Source organism: Saimiri boliviensis, chromosome 12 (genome assembly GCF_048565385.1).
Source record: "Saimiri boliviensis isolate mSaiBol1 chromosome 12, mSaiBol1.pri, whole genome shotgun sequence".
NCBI classification, from domain to species: Eukaryota; Metazoa; Chordata; class Mammalia; order Primates; family Cebidae; genus Saimiri; species Saimiri boliviensis.
This window is the reverse complement of record NC_133460.1, coordinates 80,526,599-80,550,580: the sequence shown is the minus strand read 5'-3', so window position 1 is coordinate 80,550,580 and position 23,982 is coordinate 80,526,599. Positions and strand designations below refer to the sequence as shown.

Sequence of the window (23,982 nt, the reverse complement as noted above, 5' to 3'; positions counted from 1 at the left end):
CATGAAGACTTAAAATATGCTTGGGTAGCTTTAGGGCCCAAATGTTGGTTGTATACTACTGCTTACATGATTTTGATTTTCTGTGAGGCTGTAAAGCTAACAGGAAAAAAAGCTGCCTGAAAATTTTGAGAAACACCTACCAGGTCTGGGTTCCAAAGAATGATAGCTGAAAAGGAAATTCAGGTGTCAGGTAATCCACAGCTCAGAAAGAGGAAAGGCTTGTAGAGGGTAAGTATCAAGATATTTCAGACTAGGGCCAGGTGTGGTGGTTCACACCTGTAATCACAGCACTTCAGGAGGCCGAGGCAGGTGGATCACCTGAGGTCAGGAGTTCAAGACTAGCCTCGCCAACATGGTGAAACCCCGTCTCTACTAAAAACACAAAAATTAGCCAGACGTGGTATTGGGTGCCTATAATTCCAGCTACTTGGGAGGCTGAGGCAGGAGAATCGCTTGAACCCAGGAGGTGGAGGTTTCAGTGAGCCGAGATATTGATTTAACTATGGGATAATCTTTCTCAAGCCTATCCCTAATCACTCCCATTGATACGTAAACATGTTAGAAAACAAGTGTTTCATGAATTTATACATATTCAGGGTTTAGACAGAACCTCTACAGAGGTTGGCCATGACCTCTTGAAATGACTGTCACTTCTCCCTCATGGCCTGGGGTTGCAAAACTCATCAGTTTATCTGTACCTAGGTTCCCAGTAGCTAGGAGTTGGTACCAGTTAAGCCAGAAATAAGTTTAACTTTCATTTCCCTTATGATAACATAGCTCTATTCCATGATTATAATTCTGCACCCTAACTCCAACCCACTGTCTTCCATTGTACAGATAAAAGACAATGCTGGTGAATAAAAATTCCTTGCTTCTCTTAGGAAACCTCTCTATTACTGATGGTGGGTTGGATTAGGAATATTATAGTATTCCAAAGAGCATGTAAAAAGGCCTTTTTTCAAAAGCCTTCTTTTTTTTTTCCCTCTTGTCACTCAGTACTAGATATGAGGTCAGGGTTACAAGTAAACTATATGAAAGAATAAGTTTCAATATAAAAGGATATTCCATATTGAACTAAACTACTCTATTAAAATCAGATTCAAGTTTTTGTTTCAAAATTACCAAGTTTTTCTTACTTCCCTAATTTCTTCATCTACTGGAGACATGATTAAAATGACTCAGAGGTTATTCCAATCAAGTGGAGAAACCTAAAGGAAAAATTTAGGCCTAAAAAAAACCCTGGTCTGAGAAAAAATAAAGCAGATGACAGCCAAGACAGGATTCCTCTTACCCTCTTCCTTTTAACTGACCCACTACTAACAGGCCCATACAATACAGCATGTTAGAAATTTGGATAAGAAGGGACTGCAGGCTGGTCTGAAGGTAATGAGTTATCTCAATAGATTATTCACAGTCATTTACAGATCGAACTCCTTGTTGTGCTCTTCTCCTCCTTCTCACTACTGTACTTGACTAGTCTTAAAAAAAAAAAAGTGGGGGGGACTGCAGTTGGGAAAAAAATAGAGTTCTCTATAAACACTATGAAACAGTTACATTTAAAACATAGTAGAATTATCCCACAAGCGTGTATTTCAGTAGAAGTTTATTAAGAGGTTTTAGGGGCCGGGCACGGTGGCTCCCGCCTATAATCCCAGCACTTTGGGAGGCTAAAGTGGGTAAATCACAAGGTCAGGAGATTGAGATCATCCTGGCCGACATGGTGAAACCCCTTCTCTACTAAAATACAGAAAATTAGCCGGGTGTGGTGGTGTGCGCCTGTAGTCCCAGCTACTTGGGAGACTGAGGCAGGGGAATCGCTTGAACCTGAGAGGAAATTGCAGTGAGCCGAGATTGCGCCACTGCACTCCAGCCTGGTGACAGAGTGAGAGACTGTCTCAAAAAAAAAAAAAAAAAAAAAGAAGTCTTAGGCTTTAAGCAGATGTGAAAAGCAAAAATTACATTTTAAAGTATATGACTTTTTTGCATTTTCCACCTTCTCAGTGTCAAAGAAATATTCTAGAGAGACTCTGTAAGTAAGATAGCCAACTGATTTGCTACTACCCCTAAATTTTAGCTTTGTAATTTAAAGATGAATAGGCAAATAGAGCTGCCGTGGTCCTGGTTTTCCCTGCAGGATGAAGGGAGCCTGCAAAATGTCTCCTACTTCCATTCTAGTCATTCCACAAGGTGCCTTCCTCTGGATGTTTGTTTACTTTTGCCATGTTGCATCCCATAATGATTCTGCCCACCTTCACCATCTGAAATTCTGTCTCTACTAAAAAGTACAAAAATTAGCTGGGTGTGGTGGCGCACACCTGTAGTCCCAGCTACTCAGGAGGCTGAGGCAGGAGAATTGCTTGAATCTGGGAGGTGGAGCTTGCAGTGAGCCACTGCACTCCAGCTAGCACCTGGTGACAAAGCAAGACTGTCTCAAAAAAAAAAAAAAAAAGTATATGCTCATTTCTTCTTTTATTATAGCACAGTGTTCTCCATGAAGTCTGAATCGTGTTTCACTTGTGATTAAAGCAACAATTATTTGTACTCCACATTGTCAGTTTTCTTAGGTATATTTATAAATACTCCTACAAAAAATAGAAAGAAACATAATGTAGATTGCTAATTTTATAATAACGCAAATTGATTCTGACATCCAACTTTTTTTTTTTTTTTTTTTTTTTGAGACGGAGTTTCGCTCTTGTTACCCAGGCTGGAGTGCAATGGCACGATCTCGGCTCACCGCAACCTCCGCCTCCTGGGTTCAAGCAATTCTCCTGCCTCAGCCTCCTGAGTAGCTGGGATTACAGGCACACACCACCATGCCCAGCTGATTTTTTGTATTTTTAGTAGAGACGGGGTTTCACCATGTTGACCAGGATGGTCTCAATCTCCTGACCTCATGATCCACCCACCTCGGCCTCCCAAAGTGCTGGGATTACAGGCTTGAGCCACCGCGCCTGGCCCCAACTTTTTTAAATTATGAAATGACTTTTGGACTAGTAACAATGAAGAGGGACAAATACAGATAAATGATAATTCTTAGAATGAACTACTCAGCACCAGTTCTAAATTTAGCACTTCCTTCTTCAACACTGGCTAAATGATGATAATCAGTGAAGTTCTGTGATGGGCACATAGATGTGTATTATATTATGCTACTTCAGTAAATATTTGAATATTCCAGTAAGTTTTAAAATAATTTGTTTCTGTTATTAGAATGGCTTGTCCAGAAGACAGCCAAAGAATACATCCTTCAGATGGATTTCACTTCAGGAGGCAGAGCAGGTTCATACCGTATTCTTCACATGGACTTCCATCTTCATGAGTATTCCAAGAAGATGGTTCAGTTGACTATTGCAAAATAAAAATCAAAGAGATACAGAATAGGACAGAGAGACATAGTTTAAGCTATTGATTACAATTATGGTATGCCTATAGATTGCAGAACTGAGTAGAAAGGGAGCATTAAGATTTACCATCAAGAAAAACTTAGAATTGGTGCTGAGTAGTTCATTCTAAGAATTATCATTTATCTGTATTTGTCCCTCTTTTCATTACTATGCCAAAGGTCATTTCATAATAAAAAAAAAAGTTGGATATCAAAATCAACTTATTATAAAATTAGCAATCTACATTATGTGTTTCTTTCCATTTTCCATAGGAGTATTTATAAATAAACCTAAGAAAACTGACAATGTGGAGTACAAATAATTGTTGCTTTTTCAAAACTGGAAATCTGTTTATTGAGGCTCTATTTTTAGTTATGTATGATAATAGATTGCATTTCGGGTTTCAAACCTTGTAAAAAATTATTTCCTTATGTTGTAATTACTCATTTTGCAAATAATTATTGTGTGTATATGGCAAGATTGTACTTCCATTCAGCTGGTTAAAGTACAAAAATCATTGATATGGTTTGGCTGTGTCCCTACCCAAATCTCAATTGTATCTCCCAGAATTCCCATGGGATTCAGCGGGGAGGTAACTGACTCATGGGGGGCTGGTTTTTCCCAGGTTAGTCTCATGATACTGAATAAGTTTCACACGTTCTTATGAGTTTATCAGGGGTTTCCACTTTTGCTTCTTCATTTTTCTCTTGCTGCTGCCATGTAAGAAGTGCCTTTAACCTCCTGCCATGATTCTGAGGCCTCTCAGCTATGTGGAACTGTAAGTCAATTAAATGTCTTTATGTTCCAAGTCTTAGGTATGTCTTTATCAGCAGCATGAAAATTGACAATTACAGTAAATAGGTACCAGTACAGTAGGGCGTTGCTGAAAAGGTACCTGAAAATGTGGAAGCGACTTTGGAACTGGGTAACGGGCAGAGGTTGAAACAGTTTGGAGGACTCAGAAGAAGATAGATGTTCATCAGGAATATTGGCCTGGAGTTTTCTTTTGCTGTTGTGTCTCTGCCAGGTTTTGCTATCAAGATGATGCCTCATAAAATGAGTTAGGGAGGATTCCCTCTTTTTCTGTGGTTTGGAATAGTTTCAGAAGGAATGTTACCAGCTCCTTTTTGTACCTCTGGTAGAATTCGGCTGTGAATCCATCTCATCCTGGACTTTTTTTGGTTGGTAAGCTATTAATTACTGCATCAATTTCAGAACTTATTGGTCTATTCAGGGATTCAACTTCTTCCTGGTTTAGACTTGGGAGGGTATATGTGTCCATGAATTTATCGATTTCTTCTAGATTTTCTAGTTTATTTACATATAGGTGTTTATAGTCCTCTGATGGTAGTTTTTATTTCTGTGGGATCAGTGGTGATATCCCCTTTATCATTTTTTTATTGCATCTATGTAATTCTTCTCTCTTTTCTTATTAGTCTGGCTAGCGGTTTATTTTGTTGATCTTTTCAAAAAACCAGCTCTTGGATTCACTGATTTTTTTTGAAGGGTTTTTCATGTCTCTGTCTCCTTCAGTTCTGCCTTAATCTTAGTTATTTCTTGTCTTCTGCTAGCTTTTGAATTTGTTTGCTCTTGCTTCTCTAGTTCTTTTGTGATGTTAGGGTATTGATTTTAGGTCTTTCTTGCTTTCTCTTGTGGGCATTTGGTGCTATAAATTTCCCTCTACACACTGCTTTAAATGTGTCCCAGAGATTCTGGTATATTGTGTCTTTGTTCTCATTGTTTCCAAAGAACTTACTTATTTCTGCCTTAGTTTTGTTATTTACCCTGATTCGGGATCAGATTGTTCAGTTTCCATGTAGTTGTGCGATTTTGAATGAGTTTCTTAATCCTGAGTTCTAATTTGATTGCACCGTGGTCTGAGAGACTGTTTGTTACGAATTTCTGTTCTTTTGCATTTGCTGAGGAATGTTTTACTTGCAATTATGTGGTCAATTTTAGAATAAGTATGATGTGGAGCTGATAAAAATGTATATTCTGTTGATTTGGGGTGGAGAATTTGGTCGATGTCTATTAGGTCTGCTTGGTCCAGAGCTGAGTTCAAGTCCTGAATAACCTTGTTAATTTTCCATCTTCTTGATCTAATATTGACAGTGGGGTATTAAAGTCTCCCACTATTCCACCCATTTTTTGAGGAGAAATTCAAGCCAGCTGTAGAAATCTGCATAAATAGCAAGGTACCTAATGTTAATCCCCAAGACCATGGGGGAAATGTCTCCAGGCCTCATTAGAGACCTTCACAGCAGCACCTCCTACCACAGGCCCAGAGGCCCGGGAGGAAAAAGTAGTTTCATGGTCCAGGCCGAGGGTCCCATGCTGTGTGCAGCCTAAGGACTTAGTGCCCTGTGTCCCAGCCACTCCAGCTATGGCTGAAAGGGGCCAACATAGAGCTTGGGCTGTGGCTTCAGAGGGTGTAAGCCCCAAGCCTTGGCAGCTTTCATGTTGTGTTGAGCCTGTGGGTGCACAGAAGTCAAGAATTGAGGTTTCAGGGCCGGGCGCGGTAGCTCACGCCTGTAATCCCAGCACTTTGGGAGGCCGAGGCGGGTGGATCACAAGGTCAAGAGATCGAGACCATACTGGTCAACGTGGTGAAACCCCGTCTCTACTAAAAATACAAAAAAATTAGCTGGGCATGGTGGCGCATGCCTATAATCCCAGCTACTCAGGAGGCTGAGACAGGAGAATTGCCTGAACCCAGGAGGCGGAGGTTGCGGTGAGCCGAGATCGTGCCATTGCACTCCAGCCTGTGTAACAAGAGCGAAACTCCGTGTCAAAAAAAAAAAAAAGAATTGAGGTTTCAGACCCTCTGCCTGTATTTCAGATGATATATGGAAACGCCTGGATACCCAGGCAAAAGTTTGCTGTAGGGGCAGAGCCCTCATGGAGAACCTCTGCTAGAGCAGTGCAGAAAGGAAATGTGGAGCAGAGCCCCCACACAGAGTCCCTACTGGGACACTGCCTAGTGGAGCTATGAGAAGAGAGCCACTGTCCTCCATACCCCCAGAATGGTAGATCCACGAACAACTCGCATCTTGTGCTTGGAAAAGTCACAGACACTCAATGCCAGCTCATGAAAGCAGCCAGGAGGGAAACTATACCCTCAAAGCCATAGCGGCAGAGCTGCCCAAGACCATGGGGACTTACCTGTTGCATCAGTATCACCTGGATGTAAGACATGGAGTCAAAGGAGATCATTTTTGGAGATTTAAAATTTGACTGCCCCGCTGGGTTTCAGACTTGCATGGGCCCTGTAACTCCTTTGTTTTGGCCAATTTCTCTCATTTGGAATAGCTGTATTTACCCAATACGTGTAACACCTCCCCCTCCATTGTATCTAGGAAGTAACTAGCTTGCTTTTGATTTCACAGGCTCATAGGCAGAAGGGACTTGCCTTGACTTTGAACTGTGGACTTTCGGGTTAATGCTGAAATGAGTTAAGACTTTGGGGAACTGTTGGGAAGGCATGATTGGTTTTGAAATGTGAGGACATGAGATTTGGAAGGGCCCAGGATGGAATGATATAGTTTGGCTGTGTCCCCACTTGAAATTTAACTTGAATTATATTTTTCATAATTCCCATGTGTTGTGGGAGGGACCCAGGGGGAAGTAATTGAATCATGGGGGCCAGTCTTTCCTGTGCTATTCTCCTGATAATGAATAAGTCTCATAGATCTGATGGGTTTATCAAGGGTTTCTGCTTTTGCTGCTTCCTCATTTTTCTTTTGATGCTGCCATGTCAGAAGAGCCTTTTGGCCAGGTGCGGTGGCTCATGCCTGTAATCCCAGCACTTTAGGAGGCCGAGGCGGGTGGATCGTGAGATCAGGAAATCGACACCATCCTGGCCAACATGATAGTAGAAACTCTGTTTCTACTAAAATACAAAAAACTAGCCAGACATGGTGGTGCACTCCTGTAGTCCCAGCTACTAGGGAGGCTGAGGCAGGGGAGTCGCTTGAACCTGGGAGGCAGAGGTTGTAGTGAGCCGAGATCACGCCACTGCACTCCAGCTTGGCGACAGAGCAAGACTCCGTCTCAAAAAGAAAAAAAAAAGTGCCTTTTACCTCCCGCCTGATTTTGAGCCTTCCCAGCCATGTGGAACTGTAAGTCCAATTAAACCTCTTTTTGTTCCCAGTCTCAGGTGTGTCTTTATCAGCAGCATGAAAATGAAATAATACAATCATAGTTTTAAAAAACCCATCTAAACTTAACTCTTGAACATGATTAGCTCTTTCATCCCTAGTAGAGTAACAGGAGAAGTTTTATTATTATTTATTATTTTTTAAATATTTATTTTATTATTTATTATTTTTCTATTTATTCCATAGACAAGAACAATAAGAAACCAGCTAAACTTGTAAACCATTTTTTTTTTTTTTTTTTTTTTTTTTTTTTTTTTTTTTGAGACAGAGTTTCGCTCTTGTTACCCAGGCTGGAGTGCAATGGCGCGATCTCGGCTCACCGCAACCTCCGCCTCCTGGGTTCAGGCAATTCTCCTGCCTCAGCCTCCTGAGTAGCTGGGATTACAGGCACGCGCCACCATGCCCAGCTAATTTTTTGTATTTTTAGTAGAGACGGGGTTTCACCATGTTGACCAGGATGGTCTCGATCTCTTCGACCTCGTGATCCACCCGCCTCAGCCTCCCAAAGTGCTGGGATTACAGGCTTGAGCCACCGCGCCCGGCTTGTAAACCATTTTTAAAGGATGCATGTGAACTGGCAAAACCTACTTACTCTTTCCTATGGGCCTCTACTAACAGCATGGAGGTAATACACTGAATACACTGAAGGGCAGGGAAAGAGAGCTGGGAGAAATCTTTCTGAGGCACTCTAGGCCTTGACTGAGTGCAAGGTGCTGGTCCCCAAAGGCAAAGGGCAAGGCAGAGAGGGATCTCCTGGGGCACAGAAAAAATGACCAAAGAAACACTTGGATTATTGTGTAAGAGGAGTGAGCTTTGTAAATGCCACTTTAGTTGGCCTACTGTGGAACAGACTGCCTATGAATGGTAGCAGTCAGGTAGTAGATGAACACTGATCTGAGAGTCTGTAAAAGAAACTCTTTGGAATCATAATTGTGGTCTAGACCTTTGGTACTCAAAGTGTGGTTCCTGGACAGATGTATTGGCATTACCTGGCAGCTTGCTGGAAATGTAGAACCTCAGGCCTCACCCTGGACTTTTGAATCATTTATGTTAATTAAAATTAAATAATTTTTTTTTTTTTTTTTTTTTGAGACGGAGTTTCGCTCTTGTTACCCAGGCTGGAGTGCAATGGCACGATCTCGGCTCATCGCAACCTCCGCCTCCTGGGCTCAGGCAATTCTCCTGCCTCAGCCTCCTAAGTAGCTGGCATTACAGGCACGCGCCACCATGCCCAGCTAGTTTTTTGTATTTTTAGTAGAGACGGGGTTTCACTATGTTGACCAGGATGGTCTCAATGTCTCAACCTCATGATCCACCCTCCTCGGCCTCCCAAAGTGCTGGGATCACAGGCTTGAGCCACCGCGCCCGGCCAAAAATTAAATAATTTTTATTTCAACAAAATCCATTGATAATGCAAAGAGGATATAAAAACAAAAAGTCAACTCTAGTGCTGATGAGAGTGATTATCATCACTGATGATCATGTCAGATGATTATCGTGTCAATTTATAACTTAGTTTATCTAAAATAGAGCAATGCAAAAGATAGAGCAGTCCTCACATAAAATGAAGTCTTGAATGCCACTTTTCTAAAGAGAAGGCTCATAAAAGCACCTCTTTCCTCACTATTGTAAAAAATCCATTGTACTTGTGATAAAACTGATTGTGTTCAGTTATATTAGATTTGTGTGCAAATAAAAAGCTGGATAATTAGCTACACCTTGTCCTAAACATATAAAATAAGAAAAATAAATAGATGTATGGTTTCCTAGGAAATCTACCAGTTTAGAATGTGAAGCTAATGTGGGAGCTGCAGAGCATCTCAATTAAGGATATGGAAAGAAGTTGCAGACTGATGACATCTTAGTAGTAATGACATTTTTTAAAGACAGTATTTCTCTGGTGAGATAAGCAGATAATATTTTACAGTAAACATATTTTATATTTCAGTTAATGAGACATTGAATATTAAATCGAGTTTAATGCTTCACTTTTTTCCTGTGTTAAAATTAATCATGGCCTTTGCATTGTGACTTTGCCATTCTTTCCATTGTTTTTCTAACTTGTTTATATTTTGTTGAGCTTGGTCATATGACTTACAGTAATAGCCTGTGACGAAGTGACAGGAGACCCCATCCTGGCCAAGGCCTTATGAGGCATCCTGGTTTCCTCTCACCTTCACAAGCCTCTGCGGGGTTCATTATGAGAACATGTCCTGAGAAACCAGTGGACAAGGAGAACAAGAGGTATATGGAATAGGTCTGATCCAGCCTTACCACCTGAAGTAGAGCTGCCAAGCTGGCTAGCAGACCCACAAACATGAAAATCAGTGTTTATTGCAGCGAGCCATGAAACTTTGAGGCTGTTATAAAAAGTAAAAAACCTAATACAAATGGAAAGAAACATGGTTAGTAAGCACAGCTAGTTATGAGCAACTGTCATGTTCTAACAGGACAGCAACTATTGGAATCTGAATCAGAGAGGGGCCAGACCCCAGTTTGGGTAAAACTCAGTTCATCTTTTAAACTGACAATAAATGGAAATATATTTTAATAGTAATTTTATCATTACATGGCAAACTTTGTTCTGTGAGCTATTAAAATATTCGTCTTGGCCAGGCGCAGTGGCTTACAGCTGTAATCTCAACACTCTGGGAGGCCAAAACAAAAGGATTGCTTGAGGCCAGGAGTTTGAGACTAGGTAGGGCAACATAGGGAGACCCCGTCTCTACAAAAAACAAACAAACAAACAAAAATAGCCAGGCATGGTGGTGCACACTTGTAGTCTTAGCTGCTTAAGAGGCTGAGGCAGAAGGATCACTTGAGCCTAGGAGGTTGAGACTGCAGTGAGCCATGATCATGCCACTGCATTCCAGCCTGGGCAACAAAGCAAGACTAGCTCCAAAAAAAATTCATCTTTATTTTAATATTCAAATTTACATTTTGTGTATGGAATGTAAGCATCAAGAATTATCTTTAAATACAGACGAAACTTTCCTAAGGTCTCTTGTCAGGCACCTTGGCCTGAATAACAGGCATCCCTTGCCTTCACATCTTCATATGACAGCAACAAAACCTGAGGAATACAAAGAGATTCTAACCTAGGATCTCAAAAGCTTTTATAGGAATAATATTAAGCTTCACATCTAATAAATAATAGCTGGAATGTTACAGTATCTATAGCTCTTTAAACTACCTCCCAAGGGAAAGACAATGAGGGCTTAGTTCCTGTGTCTTTTAACCTTTAACTTTACGTGTATTCGTTTGGATACATGCTGTCCAATATGATAGCTACAAGCCACATGCGAGCTGAGCACTTGAAATATGGCTAGTCCTAATTCAGACGTGCTGTAAATGTAATATACACAACATATTTTGAAAACTTAGTATGAGGCCGGGCGTGGTGGCTCATGCCTGTAATCCCAGCACTTAGGGAGGCCGAGGCGGGCAGATCATCTGAGGTTGAGAGTTCGAGACCACCATGACCAACATGGAGAAACTCCCGTCTCAACTAAAAATATAAAAATTAGTTGGGCATGGTGGCACATGCGTGTAATCCCAACTACTCGAGAGACTGAGGCAGGAGAATCGCATGAACCAAGGAGGCAGAGGTTGCGGTGAGCCAAGATCACGTCATTGCACTCCAGCCTAGGCAACAATAGCAAAACTCTTATCTCAAAAGAAAAAAAAAAAAAAAAAAAAAAGAAAGAAAAAGAAAACTTAGTATGAGAAAAACAAGTATTAATTTTTATACTGATTCCTTGTTGATAGTATTTTGGATTTAGTTGCTTTCTTAAAACTCTCCTGTGTTACCCAGTTTGAGTATGTCATCTGTTTCCTCCAGGGACCTTGACTGATAAAACATTAAAAAGAAGTGTACTTTTAAAAACTTGTATTTATATATTTCTTATTAAGAATTGGAAGAATTGAAATTTTTACATTTTCTTTCTCTTTCTCTCTCTGTTACACAGAAAGCCTGATTAAGTAGTGTTATTCTTTTATCTACAGAAGTAACCACTTCTAGCTGGGCACAGTGGCTCATTCCTATAATCCCAGCACTTTGGGAGGCTGAGGCAGGTGGATCACCTGAGGTTGGGAGTTTGAGACCTGCCTGGCCAACATGGTGAAACCTTGTTTCTACTAAAAATACAAAAATTATCTGGGTGTGGTGGTGGGTACCTATAATCCCAGCTACTCAGGTGGTTGAGGCAGGAGAATCACTTGAATACAGGAGGCACAGGTTGCAGTGAGCCGAGATGGTGCCACTGCATTCCAGCCTGGACAACAGAGTGAGACTCTGTCTCAAAAAAAAAAGGAAGTAACAATTTCTGCTGATCTTTTTTCCCCTGTAGGTTCAAAGAAAAAAAAACCTCCCATCTTCCAATCTTATTAAGTAACAGGGTTAGCAGAATCAAGTTTTGAGTCCTAGGTGAAAATCCAGGGAAGAATCGTAATCAGTTACAGCCAAAGACAAATCCAATATTAAAATTAGTTGATACTGACCCATCTTATTTCACTTATCCCACCCAGAGTGGCCCAAAGCAGACTGTTAGATCTGCCTCCAAACCAACCTTCTCTCTAAAAGACAGTCTGCTGATTGTCTCCATAATTTGAGATTTTAACAAGTGGAGTTTGGCTCCCAAATACCTTAAAGGATTTTTGTTGTTGTTGTCTGTGGGGAGGGGGAGATTGGACCTAGGCAACAAAACAGGAATGGAATAAGAAAAGATTTGTGTTCTCTGAAGGAGACTTGTGAGGTCTAATTCCAACTTGCTGAGGGAGAAAGAAAAAGCAATAGGCTTCAAGCAGAAGACATGAGTTCGAGTGTCTGCTCTGCCATGTAGTAGTCTGTGTGACCCTCATTTGTAAAATGGAAATGATATTTACACTTTCATGGGTTGTTGTGAGGGTCAGAATAGACTGTGTACATGACAGTGCTTTGTATATGCAGACAGAAGGAAGAAGGGGGCTGTTATTGGCTCAACTTACTTGACCTTTATTTTCATCATTATCATCAGCCACTATTTTATGTCGATCCACTGTGCAGTGAGCAAGCAGTAAACTTAGGAAGCCAGGAGTGTGGGAACGTGATTAGCATCATATGCCACATGTGCTTCCATCTTAAAGCACATGAACAGAATGATATTAAATTACAAGCCTCTCGGGAACAGACCAGCTCTCTGCCTCCCTTTTTATTAATACCATGTCCCATGAACTCTGTATTCATGTGGAGTTTTAAGTACGTGCTTGGGAGTTATGAGGAGACAGCGTGGTATGTTCAGGAAAGAAAATAACGATTAAGTGCATGCCAGGCTTTGGCTCAGCCATTTGGGCAAATGACTTAACCTCTCTGAACCTCAGTTTCTGTCTCTACAAAGTGGAAATGGTAACACCTACCTTCTTCAGATTGTCATGAGGATTAAATGAGAAGATGAATGTAATGCCCTTATGAGCGTGCTACACCACAAATGCTCAGTGAATAAGCAGCGATGACAGTATAGGCAACTACCACTAGGAGAATCTGAACATGTCCCAATTTGAATTTTGATTCCTAATCAAGGTCCAGTGAATTTAATTATAAGTAGCAGAAAAGAAGATTAAGAGTTCCATTCCACAGCTTTATTAAGTTTTTATATTCACCTGGCTGTTGTCAAAATTGACTTGATCATTTAAGAGATATAGGGACATGTGGCTTCTAGTTTGTGTGAGAGCTTTTCTTTCCCCATCAGCTCAATAGTCAGTCCCCAGATCTAGAGATGGAGAACTTGGGACAAGGTCAGAATGAAACATCACCAGGCAATCCTGCTCAACAGGTAACTCTGGCAGCAGTGCTTAAAGGAAAGGGGTACAATCTCTTCATGTCTCCATGGTAAAGTTCATAGCTGCTGCTGCTTCCACAAAATACTTCATGGAATAAGCAAACGAAGCCTATATTGTGTGATGGGCGTGGCAACAACATTTTCAGACTTGGCTCCTGCACATTTTGATGTGTAAATTCCATGATACGGCAAAAGCATGCCACTCCACACTCCACACTAATGCTGCCCTCTCACTAAATTAAGCCCTGGAAAAATAAGATGTGGCTTGGCTTTAAAACTCAGTGAGCCATCTTTATGGTACAGTTGGTTTGCACAGCTGTAAACAGAAAGATCTGTGATTTGTGCCTACCCAGGATGGTCTTGTCTCTAGACAAATTGATGATGCAAATGTTCTGGAACTAAATAGTGGTGATGGTGGCACAACACTGTGAATGTACTAAATGTCACTGATTTGTATGTATTTAATATGAATTAAATGTTAAACTGGTGAATTGTATGTATGTATATTTTACCATAGTAAAATGATGCATTGGAAGATGCATTTTTATGACCCTGAGTTGTAAGTATTTTTCTTTGTGATATGTATATACCACCTACCACATAGTAAGCCCTGATGTTTTAATGTGTATATGTATATCTGCTTTTTGCAAATCTCTGGTATGAGTGTTCCACTCTGTAGCATTTAGGTATCACCTAGGAATATGTGATTTATTGACACTCTGCTTTGGGTGGGATTAAGAACTGTACTGACTGCATGAGCACATACATTTCCTTATAAAACTCTTTTGCTTTAGCACATATTTGCCTACTGTAGAAAATTCTCCTACCCACAGGGCAGGCTGGGAATGTGATGTGTATCTGCCTTCTCCAAAGGCATTGTATGGCTTTCTTAATGGATGGCAAACAGGAGAGAAAGGGGTTCTTCAAGAGTACAACTGAATCAGTTCCTGAGATTCTTCTTTCAGCCAGTTCAGCCTCCATCACAGGACTCAGGACTCTCAGTTCTTCCAGACAAAGTCAATATTGTTCTTTTATAAAGCAAAGATTATGAAAGGTGGCAGGTCTTTAAAACCCACACAAGCACAAAGTACAAAGGAGAAAGGGGTAGCTGGGGAAAAACTCACTAAAGAGACTGTTTCTGCTGGAAGTCCTTGAGGCAGAGGATGTTGAATATCTCCAAAAGAAAGGCTTCAGCAAAAGCCAAGGAAGCATCACACTGGTCAAGACTGACCCCGGTAAACAGGGAAGGATGGCCTTGAACACTGTGATAGAGGAAAACGCTCCCTGGATAATTTTTTTCTCACTCCAGCCAGCATATTGCAGCTGCTCTTGCTATACCATATCTTTCCAGAAACACGAAGGCTTGTGAAAGATAATCAAGCCTATTATGGCCACTGCGACAAGGACCAGGGAGAACAGAACCATGAGGAAGACATAGGTGGAGTGGGAGAGAGGTGCGGACAATGGTTGCTCAGCTGGGATCATGTTGGTCAGGTTCAGCATGTAGCCCAAAGTCCAGCCGGCATCGCTCCTCTGGATCTGCAAACAGTGGGGAAAGTCTGTTGTTTTGTGGTTGGAGGAGTTAGAGCAGTTACCACCTAGGGCTTACAATTATTAGATCATGCATTGGAAGAGTTCGAAAAATAGAAATCACTGGCTGGGCACAGTGGCTCATGCCTGTAATCTCAGCACTTTGGGAGGTTATGGAGGGAGGATCACTTGAGGCCAGGATTTTGAGACTAGCCTGACCCTGTCTCTCCAAAAAATCAAATTAGCTGGGCATGGTGGAACATGTCTGTACTCTCAGCTATTTGGGAGGCTGGGTGGGGAGGATCACTTAATCCCAGGAGTTGGAGGCTTCAGTGAGCTATGATCATACCACTGCACTCCAGACTGGGTGACAGGGTGAGACCCTGTCTCTTTTTTAAAAAAAAAAAATGTATACACACACACACACACACACACACACACACACACACACACCATGACTGCCTGGTGTGTCAGTCCTAAAATTTTGACATAAGTATAATCCTTTAAACAAAATAAACTGCTGGAATTAAAGGAAGTCTCAAATACTATAACAAGGAAAAGATTTAAGTTTGAATTAGCAAGATCAGTACCGCCAAGAATGTAATGACACTATTATCCTCAGGGCTGCTACAGCCCTTTGCCTCAATGATTTGTCTTGCTTGAAATCACCATATTTAATATAGGGGGTGAAATGTTTTCCCCAGTAGTGAGCATGGGCTTAAAAAGGTAGAGACACACTGCTCTGGATATATTTGGTCAAGCATGTGTCGCTCAGCTGGGTTCTCTATTCCTAGATGCCTGCAGGTGGTGCTATGGTAAAGCACAGCACTGAGGTTGCTTCTTCAGGGCTCCTGCTAACACTGGCTTCTAAGCAATGGTCTCATCATTCACAGCCACTCAGTCCCCTTCTTCACACAGAGCTTTCAAATTGGTCAACCTTGAAGTAATAAGCAACAAGGATGATGAAACCATGATCATACTTTCCTAGCTTATGGAAGTCAGCACACATAGTCATTGTGGCTGCTGAAATGCTGTTACTTTAATATCCCATTTTGTGTTTTGTTTTGTAAGGAATTAGTCACTGTTATGTGGGAAGGTGCAACTGAGAATGCAAGTAGCTGCCCTTAGAGAGGATGCTCACAGTGAGCCAACAGACCCAGGAGGGCTTGACACAGAATGCCAGGGTTAGAAGCAGCATGATAGAACATCCAGCCAAAGCCACACCAGGCTGCCTCCCACCTCTTCCAAGCCCCAAACTGCTTCAGTCACTACCACCGAACCCCAACTTCCCCAACCCAACAGGCCCCCAAATTACCTTGCCAATGAAATGGATGTGCTCCCAGGAATCAGCTGTGAAATGATAGCCGTGCAGAAGGAGGGAGAGGATGTAGGTACCAGAAAAGCAGTATTCACTCAGGTACTTCTCCTTTACTCCAGTGAAAGATGTTTTTATCTAGAAGGGAAGTGAAGGAGAGATCATATTCGTACAATAGGCATCTCTCTGTAACCCCCTTTTTCTTTACGAGACCTGACGAAGAGAAGGGAGAGCCCCCAGCTCTGGTGCACCTGAAGGTTGGCCTCTTCCAGAGGTTTTGGGGATGGTGCTGTACTCCTTCAGTGGGAGCAGGGTTCTGTAGTTTAGAGTCTTTTAAGGAAGCTTTTCCGGCACAGGCTTCTATGAGATAATAGGTACTTCAGGAAAAAAAGCAGTTCCTGTGGTCTAGGAGGTTCCAAAACACTAAATTTTAGTACCTCTCTTCATCCCCTAAACCAGGCGTCCCCAAACTGCGGCCCCCTGAGGCCATTTATCCAGCCTCCTGCCGCACTTCAGGAAGGGGCACCTCTTTCATTGGTCAGTGAGAAGAGCAAGTATGTGGCGGCCCTCCAACGGTCTGAGGGACAGTGAACTGGCCCCTTGTGTAAAAAGTTTGGGGACGCCTGCCATAAACTTTGTTTAATCTGAGTTTTCTATATGCTCTTGACCACAGCCTTTGGCCCAGAACCTCTATGGGCATCTTTTTTTTTTTTTTTTTTGAGATGGAGTTTCACTCTTATTACCCAGGCTGGAGTGCAGTGGCGCAATCTCGGCTCACCGCAACCTCCGCCTCCTGGGTTCAGGCAATTCTCCTGCCTCAGCCTCCTGAGTAGCTGGGATTACAGGCACGCGCCACCAAGCCCAGCTAATTTTTTGTATTTTTAGTAGAGACGGCGTTTCACCATGTTGACCAGGATGGTCTCGATCTCTTGACCTTGTGATCCACCCGCCTCGGCCTCCCAAAGTGCTGGGATTACAGGCTTGAGCCACCGCACCCGGCCTTCTGTGAGCATCTTAACAGTGTCATAAAAAGCCTTACCACTCAGTTTAGTCCCTGGTCTGGCAGCATCAGCATCACTTGGGAGCTGGTTAGTCCTCATCCCAGAACTACCAATTCAGAATCTGCATTCCAGTATGATTCCCAGGTGATTTATGTGCACAGTAAAGTTTGAGAACCCCAGCTCTGGAACACCATTTAGGAGCATTTTGCTGAGGACTGCTAACACTGCCCAACATCTCACCTTCTGTCTTCTGTCTTAACGTCTTTTTTTGCATCTGAGTCATGCAAAGTGGTTGTTTCCTTGAGTCCTTCCTGTGTTTACCCATCCTATTCCCTACTAAAAATATTAAGAGCTGCCTGCCATCCCACAGCCTGCTGTTCCTCTCCTGCCCTCAATTTGAGGACAACAGGCCAAGAACTCTCTATGTTCAGCCTGGACTTCTGTCTGCTGCCCTGTTACTCTGCCCTTCAGATAGGCATTCCCTCCTGAACACCCTTGGCAGAGAGAGAACATTTGTTATGCACGCATCATATACCATCTGGAACTATGCCAAGTGTTTTATATGTAGTATCTCCTGGATACCTAAACCATACCCCTTTTCCCAGATTTCTCTCCCTCCTGTGGGTTATCCCCCTGCAAATACTAACTGCTGGCTGGGGTCTGTTTCTCACTTGGTTCCTGCCTGCCCCCTGTTTCCGGAAGGATAAGTCCATAACCAGACTGCCTTGTCTTGCTCTGATGAAATTCTTAGAATGACCCAGCTTGGAATTTGTCTTTTCAGCACAATTCTGGAAATTACCCTGTGATTGATTCCTCTGCATGTGACATCCTCTTGAGACTTTGGTGTGGACATCAGTTGACATTGCCTGTCCAGGTCCCTCCCTTTCTTTCAGTCACTGCATTCTGCTTTCCCTTTGTGGAAAGACCTCTTCCCCATCAATGTAGTCTTGGTGGGCCTGTCAACTGAAGGATGCCTATGGGATACAAAATCCCAAGAATATACTTAGATCTAACTTGAAAGTGCTGAGCCCCTGTAGGTCCTTGAAGGCTGTCCTATCCCTTGTAGGGGACTGGGAGATGCCATTTGGGCCGAATTTCCCTGAATTCTTCAATATCCCTATTCCCATCCTCCTTCTGAAAAGCAGTACATTGTCTATGCAGTCTGGCCTCCTGAAGGTTATGACAGTAGCCAAAAATATAGAAGCCAAAAAGGCATCCACCTTCTTCATCAATCCAGACTGATCATGCTCATGCCTGTGGGTGGATTCATTACTATGTGCTCTCCAAACTGGAAGAGGAGGCCACTCTCCTCTCTCTCTCCCACCTTCCCCTCTCCCTTCTCTCCTTTCTATTCCCAGGACAGTGGAATAGATGGATCTTGAAGATCTTGATGGATCTTCAAGAATGGGATAGCTTTCTCTAGAAAGGCTAAATATTCATGAGGCTGAATGTGACGATCCAGAGTACACTGAGATATAACTGGTCATCAGTACGCATAGAATCTGATCACATTGTTCTCATGGGCTGATCAGGTGTTGAATGACCAGATTTTCAGAGTGGAAAAGTGGCTGTCTTCTGGTTGCTGAAAGATTCTACTAGCCTTCTAATGAAGCTGCCAGAAGACAACTGTGGAGTGTCCCTTCCACTCACTCTTCTAGTCTCTCTACTTTAGAGACACAATGACTTCAGGCACCTGACTGAGTGTCAGCAGATATGGTTTGCATTTTATTTCCCTTGCCAAAGCAGGGCAGGCAGCATGATATGATACGCATAAAGCATGGAAAGCAAACGTCCACCACTGTCAACGCTTAAACATTGTTAATTCTCTCTCTACCAAAGGTGTTTAGAAGGAGTATTCCCAAACACAAGCCATACGGGAATAGCAGTCCTTTCCTATGATGAAGTTAGGAGGTAAAGAAGAGTTACCTCCTAACAATGTACTTGACAAAACTATGCTTTTGCCTGAGTGGACGATGCAGCTTGGGAAGATGAACCCTGTAGGCTCTGGGTGAGGACAGGGGTCTAACCCTGCAACCCCTTCCCCAAATGCTTCAGGAATCTTCCCAAATGCAGGCCCTGCTTAGCTTATTTCTGGGGCTTCTGAACCATTCCCCACGTGACCTACATGAACAGACCTACAGGTCTGCATATAAGTATTCCTAGCCTAATATAATCTGATAGAGTAAAAATTTAGATGTGGATAAGAGAGGAAACCTGACAGAACTTCTAATCTAAACCAGACGTCATTTTTTTTCAAAGAGCAGCATAAATCTGCTTCCTCAGCAGCCACACACAGTCCTGGTCTCAAATTGCCTCCACTCCAACATGCTTGTCTTCCTCCACATATCACCACCAGCTGCCAAAAAGCACTGCTAAGCATTTTGTACAGTGCTGAGACATATTTGAACAGCTCTTGCTGAAGGCCCTGACCGCATTTCTTTTATGTTCTAGACAAAATACCTGGAGAGAATGCCAAGCTTCCATGCTCTTGCTCAGCCTTTCTTTCCCCTTGTCGGTGCAGACAGGGATAATCATCTATTTTTAATTAATGGTATTTCTTAAGAATGAAAGCACCATTCACTTTTGCAACTGTCAAATTAAAAGCAGCTGCTGTTCTGAGCTGTCTTTTATAATCAGGGTGGATCCCATACCTGTCATCCCTGGATTTTCATCTTGTGGCACTGGATGTTAAATGGCTCAGTGGCTCTGATAAGAAAAACATTGTACTTCAAATTTATGAATAAATAGGAGATATCTTGGACCTGGGGGAAATGCAGAGGATTTTACCACAGTGGTGCCTGGGGCAGACTCTTTGAATTGCCTGCTTTCTTGCTAATAGAACTCTGATTTGGGGGTTGGAGGAGGGGAGTAGGCCACAATGTACCCAGCCCAAGGCAGCGGCTCATGATAGATCTAAGGCTCTAAGCCGGTGACGAAATTCAGCACCTGGTTTTCCCAGTAAATCCTGGCCATTGAGATGTAAGGGGAAGACTGCTGAGTCTGGGATAGGAACAAATGTATCTGATTCTACCCCTTTTCTGATCTTTCTGAACATTGCTGTGATTTGTGAAGCTATAGCCACCATGTTGTGTCCATGAAGAAATAGGCACAACAGCAGAGCTGAAGAAGCAATGGCTGAGATAGAGCAGAGCTGCTGACCCCATGTCAGCAGCTGCCTACTTCCAGACTTCGTATTAGGTGAGAAAAAAATAAGATCTTATTTAAGCCACTGTATGTCAAGTTATTAAGGAATGCTGACAAATTCATTTCTGAGTCCACCATCTGGTCTTCTCAAATGTGTTAACATTTGCTGGATCTTGGTCAAACCAGCAGGAGTTTAAGAGCAGACTCACATCCTCTGCACTAGCAAAGGATGTTATAGCTGCCACTTCTAGTCACTTACCTCCTCCCAAGGCTGAGAGCAGAACTTTTTCATCATCTCAGTCACCTTTGCCTGAGGGACTTTCTCTGATGTCAAGTTTAAAAAATTCATCACAAAGTAAAAAGCGGAAAATGCCTACGAGAGAAAATTGCAGTTTTAGGCTATGTTCCACACAGAGGGATGTCAACTTGCTCTCCTAAAAGCCCTATCTCTTGTGCAGGTGCCTGGAAAGTTCTGCTGAGTAAATTAACACACAAAGTGATACTGCAGGCCCAAGAACTGTTTGCTTCCTGAAAGAGGAGCTACTTTGCTGCTGACACACATTTCTAAGCCAATTGGCAGTTACTTTTCTCCATAACTGTAATAGGAGAGTCAGGAGAAAGAAAAATGGGGAAACAGAATAAGAAAAGGGGAGAAAGGGGTTACAAAAATCCCATTTAAAAATACTATGCACTATATATGAATGTTTAATAAATACATAAAACTGGAAAATTCTATACAACACGAGTTATCTCTATAACAGAATCTTTATATCTATCTTTATATCTATCTCTATAGCAGAATTTTTTTACCTATTTTCTATAATGAATATGTACTGCTTTCCTTTAAAAAAATCCATCTTTATTCAACAAATTTATTGGAAGTCTACTATGAGCTAGGTGCTATTTTAGACACAACCGAAAAACTTTTTTAAATTATCATCATCATCATACATGAGAACTATAGAAAAAAGTCTAAACAATAAAACAATTCATTAAACAATTTTCTTATTGTTTTTTATTGTTGTCTTAAAACATTCATTAAAATGACCTCTAAATTCTATTACTTAGTGACAACTGCTATTAAATATAGTATGTCAGCTTCTAGCATTTTTCTCATTCTGTGATACATATATAATTTTTCATACCACCCTATAACTGCTTTTTTACTCTTTTAATAGAGCATGAATTTAAGGGGTAAAAAATAACTGAGCAGAGCTTGCTGAATGAGAGACAATTCAAACCCCAACTCTAGTGCTTTTCCTCTTTCCTACCCCAAAGGGTGCCAGTTTTTAGGAGAAATCATGTTGGAAATTAAAGGAGCACATCATTTGTTCATTGAGTAAACACACTGAGCTCTGTATGCTAGGCACTGTGCTGAGTCATACTTTACTGGGATTATTTGAGGGGAGCATAAAGTTTTCTCTGTGGCAAACATGGTTCGATTGGGGATTATAATTTACCCTCTGTAAAATTACTTAACTAGAAGTGAATATAGAAAGAAAATGTGATTCCCAAAGTATAATTCTCATAGGTAAAGAAACAGAGTTTTGGTGAGCAAAGAAACAGGAGGTAGCAGAGATCCCACTGTGGGTGCACTGTGACTCAGATGAGGAAAAATAACTTCCACCAGGAAATTTCCTGCTGCAAACAGGCTATAGGCCTCAGTTCCAGCTGACATAAACCCAATGCCAGCTTCTTAAAAGTTGCATTTTTTAGTATTCTTATACATATATAACATGTATCTAATTTAACAAAAATAAGTAAGTGTGAGCATATTAGTCCTTTTTAATAAATTTTCCTTTTTTGGTTGGGTGGGGGGGGCTTGATTTTTTTTCTTCCACTTTCAGTCCCAGTAGGAGTTCATACTAACAACTTTAATATGAAGCCTTCCATTTTCCCCCACTCCCATAATCATATACAAACTTTAGAAATGAAATTTTAAACAGATTATTCATCTTGCTTTTCTTACTTAACAATACTTTATAGAAATCCCTCCAAGTCAGCTGGGGCCACACTAATGGCCACATAAGAGTCTACAGTCTATAAGTATCTTAATTCATTCAACAACTCTCTACTGGTAGATATTTTCCTTATTTCCAGCAATTTCTCCTGTGAGCAATGGTTAAATATTCTGTACATTTAGCCTCTGAACTGGTATGCTCATTCCTTGAGGAAGTTGAGCTTCCCAGAAACTGGAGAGCCTCCATATCCCCTGAACTCAGGAATTCCAGCACTTTGTCACTGTATCCCAGTTGCAGAAAAAGATGTTGGTATGGTCCTACTTCTGCCCTTTTAACCTAAGCCACTATTATCTCATGTGGACACTGGGGAACGGCTTCTTAATTGGTCTCCACATTAGATTTCTGGTTCTATTCCAACCCATCATGCAAACAGCAGTCACAAGAATCTTTTAAAAACAAATCTGATCATATCACTCCCCTACTTAAAACCTTTGGTGGCTCCTAATTATACTTAGAATAAAAATCAAATTCTACCAGGTCTCTGAAAGCCAGGCATGTTTTAGTCCTGCCCCCATGCCCACCATACCCAGCCACCCTGACTTTCAATCCCTGCCAAGCTTTTCTTCCCCTAGAGCCTGTACACTTGCTATTCCCTCTGCTGGAATTCCCTAGATTTCCACATGCTAGACCTCAGAGAGGTCTCTAGAATCCTCTGTTACTTCCTTTCACAATGTCTCTTTCTTTCCAGCAGTTCCTTTGGATTTGCAGCAGTCTGATTTTGATCAGCAGCAGTCTGATTTGCCCTTGTTTGTGTTTCTGGTCTCATGTATGCCTGCCTTCTAGAATGCCAGCTCTGTGATGGCAGGCATGGAATCTCCCTTGTTCTTGGTTGAATCTACCCCGCTAACATGGCACTTGGCATATGTGAGTGCTCTATAAATAAGTGGCAGAAAACTGCTCTCTCTCTAGTTCCTAAGGCACAACAATCTGTTAACTGACAGACTAGATAAATTTATATATGCTTGGATTCACATAGCCAATGCCTGGAAAAGTTCTTTCTGTTTATTACAACTTATTCCTCATTTTTCCTCTAGTGAACTGATGGTGGAGTGAGAGAGAGAGAGGAGACCTTTTCAGCTTTTACTTTCAGTTTTTTGTACAGTTTGATTTTTTATAATGAGCATGTAATAAACCAATAATAAATATTTTCTTAAATTGTTAACATTTCAAAAGACTTTCTGAAATTAGCCCTAGAGCTTATTCTATTAGCAAAAGTCTTAATGAGTTAAGCATCTAGAAATTCTCTTGCTTTTGCTAAGTAGTGACATTTGCTTAATAAAGTAAAAATTCTAAAAAACAGATAAACAAACAAAAAATTTCTATGAGGTAGATTTAGCATCATATCAAGCCTTCAGTGGGATACACAGCAATCAAGTCAGCAGAGCCTCCTGGTCCATGCCTCCTCCAACCCCCTAAAACACTATATGCTATGGGGGCTCTTGAAAATTTTCCCATGACCTTCAGAAGCCTCCCTTTGGCATCTCAGAATCTTACTCTTATTTATTTCTCGACACATGAAGTTTCCCTCTTCATTTCTTTTCCTTCAAAATAGAAATGTCTTTAAAATGCTGGCTTATTCAAAAGAAACACGTTTATTGTATTGAATTTAAAT

General features: G+C 41.6%; 1 protein-coding gene across 4 annotated transcripts in view; it reads right to left on the bottom strand.

The window, feature by feature from the left end:
- Positions 1 to 8,603: 8,603 nt before the first annotated feature.
- The window catches only part of ENTPD1 (ectonucleoside triphosphate diphosphohydrolase 1), a 162,946-nt gene continuing 147,567 nt past the window's right edge, over positions 8,604 to 23,982 (bottom strand). For all 4 annotated transcript variants that reach the window (XM_039465144.2, XM_074382671.1, XM_010333240.3 and 1 more), the window contains 3 exons: positions 20,609 to 20,722; positions 16,205 to 16,342; positions 8,604 to 14,898 (listed from right to left, as the gene is read on the bottom strand). In XM_039465144.2, coding sequence (XP_039321078.1) covers positions 14,692 to 14,898; positions 16,205 to 16,342; positions 20,609 to 20,722 — 459 coding nt within the window. In that variant the 3' untranslated portion in view covers positions 8,604 to 14,691. The remainder of the gene's footprint in view (positions 14,899 to 16,204; positions 16,343 to 20,608; positions 20,723 to 23,982) is intronic.